The sequence below is a fragment of the Mesitornis unicolor genome, unplaced genomic scaffold, assembly GCF_000695765.1.
Source record: "Mesitornis unicolor isolate BGI_N332 unplaced genomic scaffold, ASM69576v1 scaffold17407, whole genome shotgun sequence".
Lineage (NCBI taxonomy): Eukaryota > Metazoa > Chordata > Aves > Mesitornithiformes > Mesitornithidae > Mesitornis > Mesitornis unicolor.
The window spans coordinates 1-22759 of NW_010194489.1; the positions used below are offsets into that span (position 1 = coordinate 1).

Consider the following 22759-nt stretch of genomic DNA (forward strand, 5'->3'; position numbering starts at 1 on the left):
TATATATATTTAATACAACTAGAAGCAAATCTACTGAATTATGAAACAATGATTGTCTACCAAAATGTAGCTCAAATTAAATATGTTGCAGATTATTAAAATAATTTTATTTTCTCTGATGGAGCTGAAGGCCACTTTCACATAGTTAATTGATAATGCTGGGCTGCAAAAATTACAAAGCCTTAATGTTAATTTTCCATATCCCAGCCTGGTATCACCCATACATAAGGCTTTTAGTACAAGGATCCTTTTTTCAGAAAGAAGTACTTTTAGAGTGAGCATCATCCTCTATGGAGTACCTTCTATTCACCAACACAGTCCTGCAAACAATTCTAGATGCCTTTCAGTAATTGCAGGCAAGTCAATTAATTTTAAGTTAGGTACAAGCAAAAAGGTTTGCAGGAGCACAGTCTAATTTAGGAATTAATCTACAGATTACCTACAACAAAACAATCTGAAATAATGCTTAAACTCACTATTTTACTTGAATATATGCCTTATTATCTAGTAATAAATCATGAAAGATGAAGTATAAATATTGTCAGAATCATACAAAAGTTGTCTTATTCTAAGAAATCCTACTTCAAAATCGTACAGTATTTTAACCAACTGCAGTTGTCCTTCTGTATTGGCAATCCTGAACCAGCGTAGAAATTATGTATAGTGAGTTAACACCTTTGGGGAAAAATACTTATGTGCAGCAGGATCTAAAGATGATTTCTGGAGTTAATAGTGTTGCATTGCTTAACATAAGAAAGAAACTGAAGAGTCTTTTACTGTGATTCATCAGCAGCAAAAGAGAAGGGGAAGGAGACAAGCAAGGTGCTTACAGTCTTTGAAGCATATAGCATGTTTAATCTTGAAAATTAAATCTTGCATTAAAGACACTCCCAGATACCTCTGTAGTCTTCTTTCCAAAAATTCAATGTACAGATACTTTATTTAAATATCTCAGACTTTGTAATGGATCAGAAGAACAACTGCATGTCCTTGGAGCTGCTCTCCTTTCTGAGAGATGAATGGTGGGCGAGATTGCTTTACTGTAATTTCTCCATTTCCATGCTTCATTTCCTACATTTATCTGAGACTGGAGAAAACTCAGCATGTTCTGACAAGTCTAATACCACTAGGCAGTAAAATGGACCTGAATTTAGTGGAGATTTGAGCTCCAAAATAAATATAACACTTTATGTCAAACAATAATAAAAAAAGATAAATTCTCCTGTACAAATCAGAAGAGAGAATAAAAAATAGCAAATAGATAGCAACACCTTTTCTATACCTACATGGGCATCACAAAACTTTTCAACCATAAGAATAACCCTCTATAGTCCTCATTTTATGTGATTTGTAAACTACTTCAGTAAGTTGATGACAAACATTGTGGAATATCTTGGTACAAACAGTATTTTTTTGTAAAACTACCCAGAAAATTATAGAGATTATGAAATTATTATTAAATAGCTCTGAGAACAAACAAGGAAAAGCAAAAATATGATCTTCTGGGCTTTTGCTTTCATGTCTGTCCTTCTGCTTTTGGCCTAGCAAGCTGCATGCAACACTGTAAAGAAAATTTGCTTTAAAAACCTTGCATCTGTAAATATTATATATTTTTACATTGTATTCAATGATATATTGAATGATCATATTTGTAAATTTGTTTCTTATCTTTTTCACTTCTCTCATACCAGAGAGTTTGAATTCTTGATACAGCAATACTGCAAAGGCATCTACAGAGTATCATTGGCTCATTGAGGTCACAGTGCACAACTTACTCTTGAAAATGAGTTGCTTCTGCAGGTATCTGAGGGTTGCTATCTATTTGAACGCGGCTGAGCATTTCATTTTATCAAAAATGCCACCAAATGCTCATATTCTGTGTGGTCAGTGCAGTCCCTAGGACAAGTCTAATGAAGATATGTTCCACCAAGGCAAAAAAACCTAAAAGGTTAAAAATGGAGAAATATTTACAACTTTCTTCAGTCTGTAAGGTTGAGTTTTCGGTTTTAGTATTCTTCAGTGCATTTTCAGAGAAAGGTTCCAAGGCTATGAATATAAGCAGTCTGGTCCAGTCCCATACATATCCGCAAGCCTTTTAAAGCGAGGGCCCCAGTCACTGAGGTAATCGTAGTTCTGGTCAGAGTTTGAGCTGATTGAATCTAAAGAACTGAGTGACTCTGCCACTGAACCATTCCCCTCAAACGCGTATGTCTGCAGGGAGTCGTAGGGTGGCGCGCAGGGGTCCACATCAGCTTCTTTTAGTCTTTCCCAGATAAATTCCCTAAAAATGACATTATCTGGAATGCTTTTAAAAGTTGGTCTGCTCAAGAACTGAATCTCAGGTGTCACATCCCTTCTGGTCTTGGTGTCTCGGATGATGTTAAGGTTTCTCAAGGCTGCCATGTCAAAAGCCTCGGTGTCTTCTTCTCCACCACCCTCATCATCATACCTGACAATGTTCTCTCTGATATCTCTCTCTTCATCAAAAATGAGGGGCTCTTTTTTCCGTCTCCTCATGGTGACAATCAGCAAGACAAGAACTGGAACACAGAAAGACTGGAGTTTTAGCAATGCTAAAGTTTCCTCATGTTTTTTTCTAGTGGTGGAAGGACTCATTAATTTATATGGCAAAGACACAAAGAAATAGCAGGCAATTTATGCAGTTAGATTTGAAACCCAGCAGGTTCTGAAACAGTTTTTAAACCATAAGCTTTTTAGACATTAAAGACTCTATTTCCAAAACCATTCTGGATTAACGTCTTCATCTCTAATTCTATATCCAATTCTGTCTGCTAAACATAAATTTTAGGACTGGTTCATTTTGACTATTACAATCTCACAGACATGGAATAAAAAAGGACCTTTTCCTGAACCCTTAATTGCTGAAGTGATAAAGGCACATTCAAAAAGAAACTGAATCGAATTTAACAGCCATGGTTTGGGAAGTGACTGAATTGAAGTATATGGCCAATCTCTGATGAAAAAAAAAAAAAGAAAAAAGAAAAAAATCATAGGTTGGAGAACACTGACTTGTTAAGCAATGTGTAAAATAAGACTGATTTAGTTCATAGATTAAAAGTATCTCTATATAACACCTCACTTTCTTAAAAGTGCAAAGTGCTATACCTCAGGTTTATGAATAACACCCAATGAAGACTGCTAGGGCTGGAGTTTATTGGATCAGCCAGTGCTAGAAATGTACTTATCTTTTAATTTTAATTCTTAAATTTCTTTCAGCTTGAAAGCGAATACTAAACTGCAGTGACAGTCAAAGGAACTGGGAGAAACTAATTCAAGGCTTCCCTTGTTCAAATACAGTTTTGGTAGAGAAACACCACTGCTGACACACAAAATAGGGAATCAGTAAAATAAATATTGCACCCATCTGTAGGACATGATGAAGCGTGAATCATCATCTCAGAAAACGATTAATACTATATTGTAGCATCTGGATAACATTTGCTGAGTTAATGATAGTCCAAGAAAATAGCAGGAATTGCCATGATTGTAAAAATAACAGTATGTTGAAAAGTGTCATTCCACATTCAATTAATCTCTTCTGATTTTATATTTCTTTTTAACCTTAAAAATATGGAATATTCTATGGAAAATTCCAAATTGCATAATTGTAGGACTGCCATTTTTGAAAGCCCTTCTTTTTGCGGAGGATTTTTAAAAATCAATATCAGTCTTATCATGAAAAGACATAATTTAATATTAGGATCACTTGGTTAGAATAAACCAGTCATCCAGAGACTAGATGCAGAAAGCTATGCAATACATCTACAGGTCTTATGGTACTGTTTGGAAGTGGCTAAAGCATAAGATGACTTTCAAGGTGGACTTTCTGCAATTTTTTTTATTTACCATGAGCCATGGAGCCATGTATGCCTAAAAATAAAACTGGAACAAGTTCAATTTTTTGTCTAAAATTTTTGACAAATATATTAGGCAATATTTTTTCCCTTTTTTTCAGTAGCTACAAGGCACACATCTAATGATCCATCTACTAACATATGCCTTGTGATTCTGCATTACTGCAGCATCAGCATCACTCTTTCACTTTTTTGCCCATGGCATCTCTCTGATTCATCCTTTATGTATTGAATTCAGAAGCCACTAGTTTGGGGCATTTTACTTTGAACAATATTAACATAAGCAGTTTGACAATATAAAATTTTGACCTTTAAAGTGGCTTTTTGTGAAATTTCAAAACATTTTTATGTATGTATATTACAAATTCAGCTGTAAATTATACAAGAGAGGACATAAAATTGTCATCATAGAGACAACTATACTCCGCTCTTAATGTTTTTCCTTATTATAAAAGATATTTTAAAGTGAAAGACAAATTAGCTTGCTAACACTACAAATATACATTTAAGCCAAGATTGCTATTGACATAACTTTTTAATTATTATTTTTAATATTTACTGCCACCATTTTTATTGCAGTATAAGCAAGCGGCCAATCATTTCCTTTACTCAAGTGTAAATGAATTTTCACACCACTGTCTTGACAGACTTCATTTTGAAAGTTAAATATCTGCTCATAAGTGAAAATGAAATATGAAATTTAGCAGGCAGGCCTGCCTAAAGGAACAATAAAAATCTAAATACAATTAATGTTTTATATAGTAATCCTTGTACATCTCACTCTTGCTTGAAACCAATAAAAATATGGAGTCTTTCTAAAGGTTAAATATTTTAGCATTTAGATGGCTTTATGAGATTATTAATTTCTAGTCTTTTCAACAGCTATGAAAATTAAAGCTTAATCTCTAAATGAACAAAGCTCCAGCTGCACTGCAGGAACTGCAGAGTTGAATACAAGCCCAAACCAAATTTCACTGATCTAAATCAAGTGCAAATAGTTTTAAAGCTTATCCATTTCTCATGAAGTCATGGTGGGGTTTTTTTCCTACATTTATCACAAAAGCAGAGATCATTTCAGTAATTAGCGACTGGCTGAACATCTAGAAAACCTAATTTTTTGCTTTTTAGAGAATAAATAATACAGTGGAAAAGTTTTGGGGATACACACACTGCATATTGAGACCACTACTTTGGCTCCCTACTGGTACATCAAACTCATGCTAAGGAGATGAAATGGTAATACTCATTTCATATGTGATTTAGCAAGTAAATAAAACAATCAATATTAGAAGTAACAAATTATAAAGACCAAATTACCAGAACTGATAAAGACAGAGCTACACTAACATTTTAGTTCTGATTTACCTGAATTGTTAGAAATGTTGATTTTGTTTAACAGGTACAATAGCCAAGAGAAGATATCATTTGTACTTATATAAACTGTGACAATATGTAGTTTTATCCTTGTGTCAGCATAGTAATTACAATATCAGTACTTTCACTTCACCTATATCAGCCTTTAAACAAGCACCTTTAAATACAAGAGCAGATTGTTGCTTTACCATTTTCCAGTGTGCTTTATAGAATTATTATGAAATTTCCATTTTGGTACTATCTGGCAAAAAGTCATGTTTCGGTCACCTGAGCATATTTCTCTGTTTTAGTATTAATCTTTCCTTTTTTTACTCAAGGCAACTGCCACATAATTGTAAGGAAGCCACAAAAGCCTTGAGACAACCTGAGGGAGAAGACTACGTGCAAAGCTATACACTAAGGGACAGAGCTAAATCACAAGCATTATCATGCCATGTATACACTATACCCCTAAGCCTGGCATTTACTATAGCAATAAGCCACATCAGCTGCAAGCAAATCTCCGCACTGGTTTATGCCTTAGGTGTGTCATGATTCATAAAGCTGAAGACTGGAGATCCTAAACCATCTAAGAAGCACACTAATAACCTACTTAGTTATACCTTGAGGTTGCTAGTACAGTCAGATGAGATTTGGGGATTACAGAGGCGAAGACTCAGGAAACTTGCATTTAATTCCCGGTTAACAAGCTTCATATATAGCTGCTGCTTAAACAGTTTGGAATTATATTTGCAAAGTGACCATGGCCTTTAAATGTCCACACTGAGTAACCGTAATAGGCGCTATAACTTTCAGAAAATAGCTTCTGCATTGCATACTCAACTACCTTTTAAATAACTTAATTTGGATGCTCCCAAATTAATACAGTTATATATTTATCACTTTTAAAATGGCAAGAGCAAAAATCATGCATTCTACGTTTAGTCTATTTAGAGAATGAAATCCTTATTACTAGGAGTATTTCTTCTTGTTTATGAATCACACAATTACGGGTGCTGATTTAATTGGAGGTATTATGATAATAATAACAAGTTCCTTATCTTTCAGCTGAAAGAATAATAATTTAAATCTGTATTTTTTAGTTTAATCAATGTATTATTACTTTGTAAGCTCTAGTACCACACTAATAGGATGCTTTATTTAGTGTTTCTAAGAAAACAGGTGGTACTAATAGATTATATTTGGAAGTATGGAAGATAAAAATAATGAAAAAGCACTATGCCAATCTAGTTTTCCATTGTTTCAATATAAAGAATATCTTTAACCTCTCAAATATTATATGGGTTATCTACATCTGAACATTCTTTTTTGTGTGATTTTATGTACGCATTTCTGCTAAACACTTGTTACAAAAGCAATTATTGTGTCTGGAAGATGCTAACTGAAAAACAAATTACCTTAAATTAAATTACCATATAATTTTCAGGGGAGTTAAAAAACTCCTACTTTCATCTCTAAAAATTATGTACAGTCTAAAATACATACAAACTAACTTTTCATATGTTTTCTATAGAATTAATGTCAAGCTTTTTTTTCTTTTTCTTTAGAACAGCCTCACTGCAGAGTGAATAATTATAATGTTTATTTAAGTAATTAACAAAGTACTGGAAATTTCTTGTGGAATAGAATTTAGTATTTAATCTTCAATCAATATGAGGACAGAAGAAGATTTTGCTAAAATGTTTTTAACTTTTAAAAATTATCTTAGTTTGAAAAATAGACTATACCATGTTTTAAGCAGTCATTATGAATTAGAGTTATTTAATAACAGTTCCTTCTTAGCATCAGTAAAAACATTGCACTTATCTAAAATTGATTTCTTGCTTAACTAAAAATAATAATACTACAAAGTCCCACTGAGACAATCTAAGCCTTGGTCAAGACAAATGGTTATTTCTTAGACAAAGGGATGTATGAGTTAAGAATGAATATCAAAGTATATCATACTAACTTTAAGAAGATAAGAGCTTGTTGAGGATTCAAGATACTAGTGCCAGAATGCATGTATTCATGACATTTATTCAAATCTCATCCCTCCTCCGCTTTATAACTGGCATTCACATTGAGATGACATTGATGAATATGACTGGATTTACACTGCTTCTTAATCTTGGGTCAGAAAAAAAAAAAGAGCTGGTAGCCTGTCTCCTTTTTTCACTGACAAATTCCTATGGAGAAAGTTGCATCCATTGGACCAAGCCCTGGAACCACTTGCCAAAAGCTGAAGATTATTTTTTTATGCTGTGCTAGTGGATCTACAGGATTTTTTCTTGGGAATGGATATGAAAAGAAAAACAGAAAAAGGAGAAAGACAATTCCTAGCAGTACTACCATTCAGCTCATGCCAGAAAATGTCTTCTAGGAACGAATGAGAGAAGAAAGACTCTGGGATAAGACAAGCAACAGCACTTGACTGGGTTTTCATTGCGCAGCAGTGATGCTTAGGAATCTCTTCCTTGTGAAGACTAGCACCTGGCTGGGAACAAAAGAGCAGCAGGAGACAGTACCAAAATGCAGGACTCCAAGCCAGGGTTAGCATACAAATTCAGCGTAAACCATGCCTGAAGCTTTGAACTGTACTTAAAAGGAGCAGTTTAGATTGGAAGTGATGAAAACTCAGGCTATTTGATTTATTGTTTTCATTTGAGCCCTGGTGTATTGAGTAGAATAAGCAAGTTATTGCCTGGTAACATGCTGTGTCTCCACTGGATGCTCTTCTTTAAGATATATGGCTCCTATTTAAGAGAAGCTTATGCCCAGGCCACACTGCCTTGTATCAACAGTAGATTCTTATGTATTCTTCAGAAACTCTCTTTTATATCTAACAGAAATGGTGACATTTCAATATAGGATTAAGTGAATTGCTATTGTTACAGAGCTCTTCTTCTTAAGTACATCAGACCAAAGTTTTAAATGGGTGGTTTTCCACTGATGTCAATGCCAATTGGCATGAAAGAAGGACATAACATTCTGTATAGTTTTGAATTCTAGCATTTAGCTTCATGTCCGAATAAAGTTCATCTGGGTGTATAAATGGCCTAGAAATGTGTCTAGGAAAATGGTGTATAAAAAGCAGTTAATTAAAACTTTTGGCAATCATTCCCTTCCATTTTTTCTTAATCCTATACCTAATTATGTGTTGAATGAGTTAAAAAAATCCAATGTTGTTAGGTTTTTTCTTGTCATAAAGATGGAAAACTCTGGAAATGTCACCTCCTATGCAGGAGCAATAGGTTGGGTTCATTGCAGAGGCAGTGATTTTTCTTGCTCTGTAACAACAATGCAAGAAGATTTCCTTTTCTGAGTCCTTTAGAAATGTTTGTAGTAGATGGGGCATTTCCTTCTTATGGTTTACAGTGAGGTGAATCAAAATCAGTAAGAAGAGAAATCTATACATAGTTGAAATACTGCCATGAAAGGAAGCATGGACAAAAGTCTCTTGGCTTGACATATTCAAATCACTTAGATGACACTGACAGATAAATCACCACTGGGATTATACCAATCTCAGGAGACTATGGTCCCTCCCTTTCCCTTAGAGTGGGAACAGAAAAATCTTTCCACTGATAGCAACACTCCAGAAAATTCTTGTGTGCTGAATCAGTACCCTTGTTAACATGTGATGTTGAAGTACACACTTGGAGTACTGTGTCAGAACTTGAGTACTGTGTTCAATTTTTGTCCCCGCTATGCAAAAAACATGCAGACAGACTGGAAAGGGTCCAGAGGAGGGCCACAAAGATGACCAGAGGACTGGAAGACCTGTCGTATGAAGAAAGGCTGAGTAAACTGGGCCTGTTCAGCCTTGGGAAGAGAAGGCTTAGGAGGGACCTTATCACCATGTACCAGCACCTAAAGGGTGACTACCACAAGTTGTTTCTGGGAAGATTCCAATTGAACTCCAGAATAAATTTTTTTTACCATGAGATCAATCAGACATTGGAACAATCTCCCAGGGAAAGTGGTAAATTCTCCTACATTGGTCAGTTTTAAGAGTCAGCTTGACAGGGTGCTGACTCACCTCATTTTAACTATACTTTTACCTTGAGAGATTGGACTAGATGATCCTTGTGGTACCTTCCAACTTGGTATTCTATGATTCTATAATTCAATGACGTGATCTGTATAACAGTAAGAAAAACTGCATTTTTGTTCACTTGCACCTTTCATCTTTATTTCTCGATTTCAGCCTTTACTATTACCAGGTAGTCACTTTGTTTAAGGACTAGGCATGAAATGACAAATGCTCAAACTGGATATTCACACTGTTTCACTGTTTTCCACTGTCTTTTATCTAGTTGCAGTTTCACTGCACAACATGAAATCCAACTGTGTGCTACCAGTTGCAGAAGTAACGAAAGATCATGCTGTAGAAGATGTTAAATTAAATATGATGATTCCTATTAGTAAATCACACATGTTTTATTTTCTGAATGTCCTTTCTTCTATGCAAATCAATAAATGTTTAAAAACAGTTTTATCTCTGAAAAAGGGACATAGCCTGATACTGGTTATATAGTGAGTATGATAAACCAAATACTTCCATAAACTGAATTGTCTATCTCTTAAATATTACATTTGATGCAAGTGATCTTTTTTTCTATTATTATTATTTCATACATTCACCTGGAGGCAGCTTGACATAAAAACAAATCATCCACACTAGAAAATCCCAAACTAAAGTTTTTGTGTGGCTCATGATCATAGAATCATAGAATGTATTGGGTTGGAAGGGACCTTTAAAGATCATCTGGTCCAACCCCCTGCAGTAAGCAGGGACAATGTTACTAGATCAGGTTGCTCAGAACCCCATCATGCCTGACCTTGAATATCTTCTGGGATGTGGCCTCTACCACCAATCTGGGCAACCTGTCCCAGTGATCTATCACCATCATATTGAAAAACTTTTTCCTAATATCCAACCTAAATCTACCCTTTTCTAGTTTAAAATCATTACCCCTTGTCCTGTTGCTACATGCTCTAGTGAACAGCTCTTCCTCAGATTTCATACAGGCACCTTTCAGGTATTAGAAAGTCGCTATAAGGTCCCCCTGGAGCCTTCTCTTCTCCAGGCTGAACAACCTCAACTCTCTCAGCCTGTCTTCACAGGAGAGGTGCTCCAGCCCTTTGATCATCTTTGTGGCCCTCCTCTGGACCAACTCCAGCACTTCAGTGTCCTTTTTGTGTTGGGGGCTCCAAAGCTGGACACAGTACTCCAGATGAGGTCTCACCAGAGCAGAGTAGAGGGGCAGAATCACCTTGATCTGCTGGCCACACTTCTTTTGATGCAGCCCAGGATGTGGTTGGCCTTCTGGGCTGCAGATGCACATTGGTGGCTCATGTTCAACTTCACATCTACTAGTACCCCCAAGTCCTTCTCCTTCACTTCCTATGCAGTTCCATCTTGCCCTTTAGTTTGGCCAGCAGGTCTCGACTCATCCATGCTGGTCTCCCGCCTTCCCTGCCTGATTTTCTACACTTGAAAAATTTCCTAAGCTTGATAAAAAATGTTGTTCTGCCCAGAATGTTGGGTGTCCCTGTTTACAGAAATTGAGGCTGGATTTGGGGTTGGGGGAGTGTTGAAGCTTGTATCATACATATGTATGTATGTACGTACATACATACATGTATGTACATACATTTTTTGCTAATATACTTTGAATGGAAAGTAAGGGTAACAGAAAGAATACGTACCTAGCAGCGTCAAGACACAAGCCAATATTGCTATCAGGGCTCCAGTGCTAAGTCCTGCAGGCAAGATATATGCTTCTGCATTGCATGTCTGAGCAATACCATCTGCATCACAATCACAGACTCTGATCGTGAGGGTATTAGTACTACTAAGTGAAGGTGATCCACTGTCCACAATGAATATTGGCAAGTAGAAGACAGACTGTTCCTGTCTTCGGAATCCATTTCTTCTGGTTAATATTGTCGCAGTGTTATCTAGTTAAATGAATAAATATATAAATATAAAATACATGACCTTTCTAAAACAGAAGTCTATAAATAATACAGTCTTTCATTTAAAATATTCATGTATATTATTACAAAAAAACCACATGTATATTATTATAAGTTTATCCTTCCTGGTGATGTATTTTGTTAAGCTACCGAGATAGAATCAACTGAAAAATTATATTAAACTAAACAAAAATATCTCTATTTTCCATGAAAGACTGTTTCAAAATTGCAGAGGTCTATTTGATTTTAGTTAAGCCCACAGTTCCACAGTCTTGATAGAGGAGATCAATATAAAAAAGAAAAAAATCACCCTTCAGTGATCAGATTAAGTAACTATATACGTGTTTCAGGTCTACTTTCCAAGGATCTATTTAAATTATTTACAGATATAGATATAATATTAATGTCAGAGATCAACTTATTCATATGAGAATAAGCTCTGAAGGCCAATGAAATATTTTTGAATGAAAAAAATAAAGACATGCCCTTTTTGTCAGTCTCATCCGAGAGTCAAGATAACTAATATAATCAATCTAAAATGTGTCGTTCGATGCTGCTCAGAGTTGCATGACTGAAAAGTCCATGTGTTCCAGAAAATATGTGCAAAACTCACTGTGTTCAATACAGGTTGACATCTCCTGAGAGGTAGGGAATTACATCGCCTAGAATGTATAGAAAAGGTCGGTCGGTTGGGCTATCTATCTACTTTTCTAGAGAGAAATAAATATATTGATACTCCTGTAAAGTGATCTTATTGTGTCATCTACTTTGACCTGTCTGGCAAAATATGCAAGCAGTTCTCCATATAGCATCATATGAGATATGCATAAAATTAACTAACATCAAAAGTGGCAACTGCTGCTGTGTCTTGTAACTCCATTGATTTTACTGGCATTGCAAAAGTCTTATTATTCTTGACAAATTATATGTTCTCTGGAAGAGGGCTTGTCTTTTCATTAAATACTTTACAGCACTTGTAACAATGTCAGATTTCTAAAGAGAGTCTTATTTTAGTGCATTTTTATTATTTTGCTCATTTTTACTATTACAGTCTTCAGTTCCAAACTGCAAGCTGCACTTATGAAGAAAACTAAGCATGTCAGTATCTACATGCAGGGTAAGGCAATAAACAGCTGTGTGAGAGAACTTTATTAGGTCATATTTTATACTTAGTGAATGTTGTTTAAAGTCTGTCTGTACAAACAGTATCCCTTAGTCTACCATATGTCTGTTTTTCTTGTTTTATTACTAAGGATGACTTCACAGCTCTGGATCCATAAAAGAGCAATGCAAGAGTAGCATAGCATCTATTTAGTTCTATTTGCTTCAGCTAATAGCTAAACTGACTGATACATGCCCAGCTACTGTACTATGCAGTGCAACTAATGAGAACACTAATTAGAAACATGTTCTCAGCTATTTTAACTAACAGAAATGTGATGTCAGTGGGAGTCTTTGTACAAGTCTTTGGGGAAGTAGTCATAAGAAGTCTGTGCAAATGTTGTAAGCAGCTTCCATTATCAGAAGCATTCTTCAATAAGTGGTATAATGACCAAAAGTATGTGTTTTTCTAGTAAAAAAATGAAACAAACAAACTCTTGATTTACTGTGCACTCATTTTTTATGCCCTGAGTTCTATTAATAAAACATGAATTCCTGTACATTTTTCAGTCACTGCCCCAAGGTAAAATCTAATTTAGATAAAAACCTATAAATACAAGGAAAATTTTGAGAAATGTGACTTCTGGGAAAAAAAAAATAAAGAAAAAAGAGAAAAAAAAGAAAAAAGGGGGAAAAAAAAGATTTGAAGCTGCTCTGTTTGGCTCAAGGCTTTAAATTATTCAAACAACAGCTTAATTCCTTTTACAAATAATCTACAGATAAAATTATTTTGCAGGCTGATTGTAGTTTAATTTATGTCCTTACCAGAATAAAAGTTTATGTAGGTCATAGTTGGCAGGATATATTCAAAATTAAAGGTGTTAGTGGTGGATATTTACCTAGACATAATGTCCTTACCTTTGTTGTCCTGCAGTGTAAAATTGTGGTTATTTGCTGCCTCTGCTGTTAAACTGAAGTAGAACTGATGGCCATTTGGTGGGTCATCTTTATCAATTGCACTGATTTTCTGGATCACCTGTTTTGACATACATCAAGCTTTGATTGTTTGGAATGGTAAAGAGCATAAATATGTGTATATTGTATAACCCCTCTATCACCCATCAAAGTATCAACCCTCTCTTGGCTTTCTAATCTCCTAAGCATGTACAGACACTATTAAAACTAACATTTGACTCAACTCTTTAATTGCTTTGTACCAAATTTATTGGCCAAAAGCAATGATCTGCAGAGCCTGTGAGAAAGTTAGGTCCTGTCATTCATCAGGGCTTGGTGTATAAACTGCATAGCAGTGCAAGAAGTTTATCTTCTGGATGGCCCTTAATGGTAGTTATCAGTGGCTAAAATCAATATAAACTTTTGCAAGGAGAAGATTATGCTTCTGAGCATTTTAATCAAAATCCTTTTTATTTTAATATAATGAAAGGTAAAAAACCAAGTCATAAGCATATAAATATTTTCCAAGATTTTTTTTAATATTACAATTATTTTTCCAGTTTTATTTGCTATAATTCTGTCAAAATCTGCCTCTGAAAAAAGGTGTCACCATTGCCTAAAATCCATCATGAATGAATATTCAGAGATAACAGTTCTAACTAGATCACAGGGTAAACAAATAGGTACTCCAATAAAAGCACACATATTCTGTGCTTCTAATGGACACAAGTTAATAATCTTACTGTTTTCTGTTAAGTATTTAACTTACGCTGTGACTTTGACATGTGCAATAAACAATATCTGTCACAAAAAGGACACTAGTCTGAAAAAAACCACAATATTGCAAAGTTTCCCAGGTAATACGTGGGATCTATGTGGGTGAAACACTTACTAGTTTTCTGGGAGGGAAAAGAGAGAATGAGAAAATATATATATTTTCTGAGGTCTTACAAAGTAGAGAGGAAAAGTCCAAATATGAGAGACACAACAGTAGTTGTATAACCTATCCAAGGATAAACAGATACTTTCAGTTGAGCCTCTGACTACTTTGAAGACATTTGAGGAGTTAAAAACACTGAGGAATATGGTAGAAATACATTTTCCTTCTGAAGCTGTCGTCTTATGATCCATACCTTCCTAAGGGAAATAAAAGTATGTACTCATTTCAGGAATGGCAGGCTTTTAGTCTCAGAATAATCTCTGTGTTATGACTTCCCACATCCCAGCAAAATCAGAAGTATGCATTCCTAATGCTATCCAAAATCAGGTGAGTTTAGTAAAATTTGTCAGTTATATTAGTAAGGAAGCCAAAGATTTTAACAGTGCCTTCAACCATTATTTTTTACACCTCAATCTTTCTCTTCAGATGTATGGTGAAAATATTAAGGTTTGATTAAAATTTGCTTATGCTGCACAACAAATCATAATTTTTACTGGCATAAGCTGATTGTATTTTATCTTAAAGCTGGCAGTCTTTCATAATGAATGGTTGCATATCTGATTAGAATAAACATAAAAAAACCTATCAAACCATACCTGACCAGGTTGAGCATTTTCACAGACAGTTGTCTCATACTCCATAGCAAACTCAGGGGCATTGTCATTGATGTCAAGGATAGTGATGGCTACATAGCCTCTCCCAATCTGTGCTGGATTCTCTATAGGAAAAGAAGCGAACAAACTTGTCAAGAAGAGCTCCTCGCAGGTTATTCTTTGGGTCAGTATGCTTTTCATTTGTATTCTTATTTTGCATACACATGTCAATTCAATTATAGTTCCTCCTAGAGAGACAAAGGAAGCTCTCCAGATCTTCTGGACCTTGTGGAAACAATGTTTATGTTTTCCAGCTGCTTCAATAAACCTAAGATTTTACTCTCAGGGGTAAACTGAAAATCTAATTCAGTAATCACAGTATTGAATCACATAATATAGAAGGATAAGAGCAAGATGATGTAAAACCATGGCCAAGGGGTATAGCTAGCCAGAACAGCACTATTCATATCAGGAGCAGCATGTTTATTATGGGTTAAATAAATTTTTGTTGCAATTCAGATTGATCAGGCTACTAAGAAGTTAAAACCAGAGTTCCATCAGCTATGTATAACTTATATATCTATGTATAATTTGCATACAATCGTCAGCTAAGTATAACTCATTCAGCTATGTATAATTTGTATAGCTGTGTATAAAAAGAGAAAGCTGTATTTGCAAGCAAATCCCAAAGTATTTAAAGTGCACACATAACTAAGTATTTCAACACTCTCATTAATCTGTTGGACACTTTAAGTATGAATCACATTCTTAAACTGTTGCAAATCTCTAGCTAGCTAAAACATTAATCTGTTCAGGGTCCAATGTCATCATTTAATCTTAATCAGTAGATATTTTTGGACTCACCAGAACAGACATTAGTGTGTGCTATACTTATTTTGCTAGATAACACTTCTCTTTTGGCACAGGGAAAAGAGAAATTAAATTATTTTTTCACCACAAGTAGTGATATCCATAACAGAGCAGGTCAAAATGGTGTACCAACCTTCAAATAGGTATCTATCTTTTTATAGAGTACTGCAACCACATTTTGGTAAATATTGTAAGTAATTAAAGCAACGCTTCCAAATGTAGATCACAAAGTGTTTTGGTTTGGTTTGGTTTTATTCAACATGGGAAATACCAGAGGAGTAAGCAATTTTGATACCAACTTTTTTCTCTGTTGATCTAAGATTATTGAAAACCAAGCAGGTAATGAACATATATTAAAGCACTGTAGGGTGCTCCTTGTGCTCCTAGAGCTCCTAGACTCTCACATGTGTCAGGTATGCCCCTTGGCTACCCTGTCAGTTTTGTTACTACAAATTTCTGGTTTCAGTGCTGGCCTCCTAGACCAAAATTCTACTCCTGAGAACACAAGACAAATTTGTACTGACACTAAATGATAAACGTTGGCTTTCAGGTTAAACATTAAATTAACCTCACTGAAAGCAAGAAGTGAAGATTTTTAAAATAGCAGTCCAGAGTACTTATAACTCTTTTATTATCACAGCTCACCAGAGTAGTAATAAGGGTGAAATTTGAAGAAATAATTTCTTCAAATATAAAGGCAAAAATATATAATTTCACAGAATGTATTCAGAGCTAAACAAGTTTAGGCTTAAACTTGCATTAACAGAATTCTTCTTGTATGTGCTTGAAGGGTCTGATTCTTCAACACTTTTCATCTTACACCAGAAAAGATGCAAAAGACAAAATATCCTTAGAGGCAGAAAAGTGAAACCACACAAGCATTCATATCCTGTTTTCTTTATAACTTTTAAGAATACTGTAGATGACCAACAGCAACCAACTCTGAGTGCCATCACTAAATGGGCTAACTGCTCTCCTCTATACTCCATATCACTTTTCCTCTACTGATACATGGCCTGAGACTGCTGACTTAACATTTCATCATCCTTTGCACTTGTTTTTTAGAACTCAAAACTACACAAGGTGTGAGGCAAAGGAAAGAGCAAATACTTAATCAGTTATATTTCTTCTTTTTTTCTTCTTATATTTTATCACACAGGTTTCTTTTACATTAAGAATTTATTTTTATCTGTCTTAGCTTAAACTGTCATAATTTCTCTCAATGCAGCTGATCAGAGCCAAGCCTGAAGTTTTACACATAAAGAGCCAATAAAATCTTTAAATTGTTACTTACGACTCTCTATAGCCAAAACTGTGATGTTATGAACAGCATTAGTTTCCCTGTCCAAAGGTTTGGCAGTTGTAATGACTCCACTGTTGGCATCAATATTGAAATACCTCTCCAGGTCTGTGTTTCGATCTATTGAGTACCTAGGTGAAGGATGAAATAAAACTTTTGATTTATGTTCAATTGCAGCTTGTAAAAATATTTCATCGATTTCTTATTGGAGAGAAAGTGTTCCTACTGTTTCCCATTTTGAGCTTTGTTTTGTCCAGTTTCTCTGAGGTGTTGAGAGAAGCAAAGCCATATGCAAAGTCAAGAGCAACCTGTGTTGACAGTGATGGTTCTGTTCCCACAGTACCCTCTTAAGTGAGGGTACAGTTGTTCCCCTCTCTTTTCTTTCTTCCTCTCTGCTGTAAGGCAAACTTTCATTTAGTCATAGAATAGCATCCTCCTGAACCTCAGCTAAGGAGAAGACGAGTTGGAAGTTTGGTATATGGCTGCACCAGCTGGGCGCTGCTCTCATAGGGGCTGGTAGTCTGAGCACAGAGTTTTATATGACCAGTAGAAGAGCCCCTGAGTAATTCAGAGCTGCAGGGGCAAGCGAAAATAAGAACAAGTATGCACTTCTTAGCACTTCACAACACTCAGGATGAATTAAAATGTCTGCATCAAACCAAGTGTGATCATTACAATTACTGTCACACTAATGATATATTAGATTATTGATACAACATTAACCAAATCAATGTGGAAGGGAAGAACTATGGAAGATAGTTAAAAACGGAACTTCCCAGGTATAATGATCTTATGACACAATTTGTTTGTTCTGTGTTGTAATATATCAGCTTCCACTTTGTTGTATTACTATGTTTATCCCTTTTGGCTGCAAAATTTTGGGGCAGACATGTAAAATAATTAGAATTTTTTTACAGTTTTGTGTCACAGTGAGAGAGAGAATGCATTAAAGAGTTCTAACAACAGAAGTAACAGCAGTTTTAATGGATTAAGGCACTTCCTCTTTCCCCTTTTTTTTCCACTTTATGTTAACTGTAGTTCATTTTTTTTACTTTATTTCATGCCAGCACTGTTGTTTATTTGGTCAGCAGTGCACTTCAGCTGTTCTGTGGTTGGCAAGCTTCCCCATGAGACTATGCCTGACACCTCTGCTATGTAGTCAGTCTTGGCAGGCCCCATAGTTGGGATTCAGTCTCCTGGCAGGCCTTAGATTTCCCAATTATTAACACTATCAGAATGTAATTTGAAGACCTAGATACCAAGACAGAAAGACAAGGGAAGGAAGGGAAGGAAGGGAAGGAAGGGAGGGAGGAAGGGAGGGAGGGAGGAAGGGAGGAAAGGAGGAAGGGAGGAAGGGAGGAAGCAAGCAAGGAAGGAAGGAAGGAAGGAGGAAGGAAGGAAAAGAACAAGAAAGAAAATGAATTATGAAACAAGAAAAACCATTTTTATGCATAAGAAGCAAGTAGTTTCTGTTAACTTATTTACAAGCATCATATCCATATTCAAATTCTAAAAAAAAATATTTTAAGTACTTTTAATCCTTTAATTCCTTGCAGCCATTAATACTTTAAAATCTTTGAGCTTCAGGAGTTTTAAATCCTTTATTTAAGCTAGTTCAAACTTCAATAGTTCTCAGGTCCATATATAAATAAGATAACCACCTATTTTCAAACTATTTATTATTTCCCCCCTGTGCCAGTATTGTCAAGGTTTTAATTGTGTCTGATCTTGTAATTTACAATTTTCAATTGTAACAAATCTAATTTTTAATTTATATCAATATAATCCAATGTTTGGAATTTGGAATACTTATTTATAGATTAATAATTTAAACTTCTTAAATAGATCATGAAAAGTATTATACACTAATGCTCCTTAACACATTCCAATTTTAGGTGAATCTGGCTCTGATGTACATCATAGCAGATGCAGGACAGCTTTAAATTATATGATTTGTCAGTACCCCCAGTAATGTTCATAGCAGGTTCACAAGCATATAGATAAACCCTGACGATTTCTCTTTTTTCATTAACCTCAAATTCCAAACAACTTTGAAGCATAAGAAATCATCAAGATGTTTTTTAAGCTGGTGATATAACTATTTTTATGCTGGAATTGTAAAAATTAACCAGATCAAGGCCAATAAACTCATCCTTATATAAATATATAAGGAGTCAAAAATATCCTGAGCATGGACTGCATTTATCGAGTTAGATTTAATCTTACACTACATGATTCTGCTAAACCAGATATTACACACCAGATGCTAACATCAGTGCCAAAAAACACTGCCACAGCAAAGAAAAAGATCAGAAAAGATAAATTTCAGAAGTAAATTCCTGCCAACCATCCATCTAGGACCTGTTTATACATGATAGGAATCAGCTATTTTGAATATGTCACAAATACATAATGAACGAGAGAGGGAGAACACTTTTGCCACCTCTAGGAATGAAACATATGCTTTATTTTTACAACTTAAGATTGCTGCCTTAGAAATTACAGACCTACACTAAAGTCCCAAGTTCATCTTAAATGCACAATAGTAAAAGTTTACAATCACCAAGAAGAGTGATATCCAAACAAATTCTGTACGTGTGACATTCTAGTCTATGTATGCCCTAAATGAACAATAATAAAAAATGAAACTTAGTACTAACTTTTAATTCTGTGTGTGCCTTCTCCTGCAGATGTTTAATTTCACAAAATTCCTGAGTGAGAAGTATTACTCTCTAGATACTTTGCAAGTTCCCTTGACAATTACTATTACTACTCTGCATAAGAAAAATAACAAGTAATTCATTACTGCTTTAACTTAGGTGTTGAGTCTTTATCCTTGAGCATTGACCTTAGATACAGGCAAACATAAGATCAATACTTTGTGTTGTCTTATGGTTTCTTTATAATTCTGGATATTAGGTTGTAGAAGACTTGCAGGTTCTTCATACACTGAAGACAGAGGTTCTTGACAGTTTCAGTGTTCGTATCTCTTCCCATTCAAATGGAAGGTATTTGTCTGCAGCAGAATTTGCAGAAGCCAAGATTATTGGCTTTAACCATCCTGAGTAGGAGAGGACATGTCTTGTCCTATCCATTTCTCTCACATAAAGAGTTTTTTCCAATGTTTTTTTCTGTGGAACCTCAACTCTGATTTATCATGCAAAAGTCTATGTGCTATTACATTCTTGTACATAGTGCATGCAGAACATGAATCATTATGCACTCACACACACAGACAGACATATGTATGTATACTATATATTTTTTTCCTGGCTGATTTAAGAGAACATAACTTGCTACAAATAATAACAGATTCTTCCTAAACTTAGAGAAATAAGTATGAGTAATATGTTGAGGTTTTTTTCTTTGGAATACTGAAATTATATTTTTTCTTCTCTTCTCTGTTTTACAGAGATTTAAATACATTTTTTCAAAGGTTCTGTAGTTTAGGAGTAGAAAAGTCAAAATATGCAAACTGTTAGAACATCTCAATCTCCCTCTGCAAGGGAAAAAACTAATTTACTGTTTCCAGTGTAACCAAAGACCCTCACACAACAAAATGAACATCATCAATACAAAGGCTAAACTAATAAACACTTAAGACATCTTATAATTACCTGACAGGACTATTTGAGGCATCTGGATCATGAGCTGCTACAGTTCCAATGATAGTGCCGACCTTTGCTGCTTCAGACACCACCATGGAGTACAAACGTGAAGTGAACACAGGTGGTTCATCAACATCTTCTATAATTATCTTCACTGTTGTCATGTCACTGAAGGGTCCTAGACTCAGGAAGCGAGGGTCAACATGCATATTCGCTGCTTCTATCCTCAGGGTATAGCTTGTCTTAGCTTCAAAATCCAGTTCCTATACAGGTAAAATTATTTGGAAATTTTATTACCCAGTGATCTTGCCATAAAACTGTTTCAGTTTGCAACAGTCAGTCGCAAAGTACAAAATGAACTTTGTCATTTGTATCCAACCAGCACTATTGATTGGCAGAGCACAGCTGATGCTTCATTTTTTAGCTTTCTCAAAAGACTATCTGCAGTGTCCTGCTAGTGAATATTGCCCAATGACTTTAATGGTAAAGGTAGCTCTACCCTGTGCATGAAACGAGAATTCTCTGAGTTAATAGGAAAAAAAATCCTATGACTTCTGTCAGAACCAAATTCTGTCCCATTATTTCATCACTGTGAATGAATACTTCTTTTCATTTTATTTATATCTTCTCTAAGGCAGTGTCAAAACCAATATGCAGTACTACCCAGAAATAAGAACTCAATACAATATTAACTTGTGAAAATACCTCATTCAGAAAATTGTGGTTACTTGGGGTTTTTTTTTGCATAGTGTTGGGATTGCCTAATCAATTATTATTGCAAGCTCTGTATAAATTTGTGTAGGAAACGTGGCAATTTGTTAAACTACATTCTATATATGACAATATTTTGTACTGAGATGCAGTCTGAAGATTATTTTGGTTTCTTCTGCTTATTAAACAAAATGCACATTATTTTTTCCTACTTTCAGTCTTTCATTTTCTTTAATGAAAGCATAGGTTCTTTTTGGAATACATACTGCATTACAACTAAAAATTATCCCCCACAAGTAACAGAATATCTGTGATCTGGAGGACAGCCCAGTAAATAAAAATATTTTGGAGGCAAAACAGCATCTTACATCACAGGAAATAATTGAAAGAAAGCATCATGTTAATATTAGCACCATTTATCCTATGTCTATAGTTTTAGTTTGCCAACTTGTACCAAATGCCCAGCTGACTATTTCTTTGCAATTCCAAGTTTAATCACTAAAAACAGCAATAATAGACCAAAGAATTTCTAAAACTGCAGTCTGGTTACTCAACTATCTTTTTAAACTATAATACCAAGTGTATAAAACAGATTAAAAAAGATTTTCTGCAGTTCTGATTCTGAATACATCACAGAGATCTGAAAACTGCTTGCAAAATAATCTGACAGCATCTGCAAAACATTCCTGTACTCACTCAGAGGAGCAGCAGAGGTAAACCACACATCTGTTGACCTACAAATGCAAGGGTCTAAGTTCTCCATTGAGTTACAGTAGGATAAATCCCAAATGAGCATCTTAAAGTCAACAATTATGCTGAAGTTACAATACAGCTGTAAACAGTCTAGATTTAAAAATGAAAAATGAATTGCAACACATCACACTCAGAAAGGCACTGAACTTTTATAAACTCTACGTGGCAGCAAAAGCCTTCTCTGAACAGGAGTACATGAGATCCTCATGGTATGCATTTGGTTACTTTTTGCATTGAATCAGAGCTGTATCCATAGCTCTCCAAACACAAATACGCCATAAAAGTGAGTTTTTCTGGATAATGGTCACTATACTGGATACATCTGGTCAGTATTTCTTACAAAAGCATGTGTAATTGTTGTTAATTCATTTTTTTTATACTTATAGTACAGTATGTGTGCTATGAAACAAACCTTACAGACATAATGCAAATGTAATGTGGTGTTAGGATGATGAAAAATGTCTCAGAAACTATATTGTGTGGTGATAACAATTAAGCAACCGATATGACCAGATGAATACCAAGGTTAAGAAGACAACCAAGCACACAAATATCTTAAGACTTCTCATTTTCCAATAAAAAGCATAGCATTAACTAAAGAAACATTAACCTGAAGAACGTCAAAGACAAAAGTCTGAGATTTGTTGAACTGAAAAAGTACAAAACCTTGTAGGGGAGAAGGGAAGGCTAATTCATTCTCATGAATCAGTGATATC

The 22759-nt window shown here is 35.0% G+C and overlaps 1 protein-coding gene across 1 annotated transcript; it reads right to left on the reverse strand.

Moving 5' to 3' along the window:
* Positions 1 to 1982: 1982 nt before the first annotated feature.
* On the reverse strand, positions 1983 to 20863 carry CDH7 (cadherin 7, type 2; the record flags this gene model as incomplete). Its single annotated transcript, XM_010187830.1, is given in 6 exon segments — positions 1983 to 2540; positions 10944 to 11195; positions 13233 to 13350; positions 14805 to 14926; positions 16966 to 17102; positions 20589 to 20863. Coding segments are annotated over 6 exon segments (1398 nt in total), but the record flags the coding sequence as incomplete, so codon positions are not given.
* Positions 20864 to 22759: the final 1896 nt, after the last annotated feature.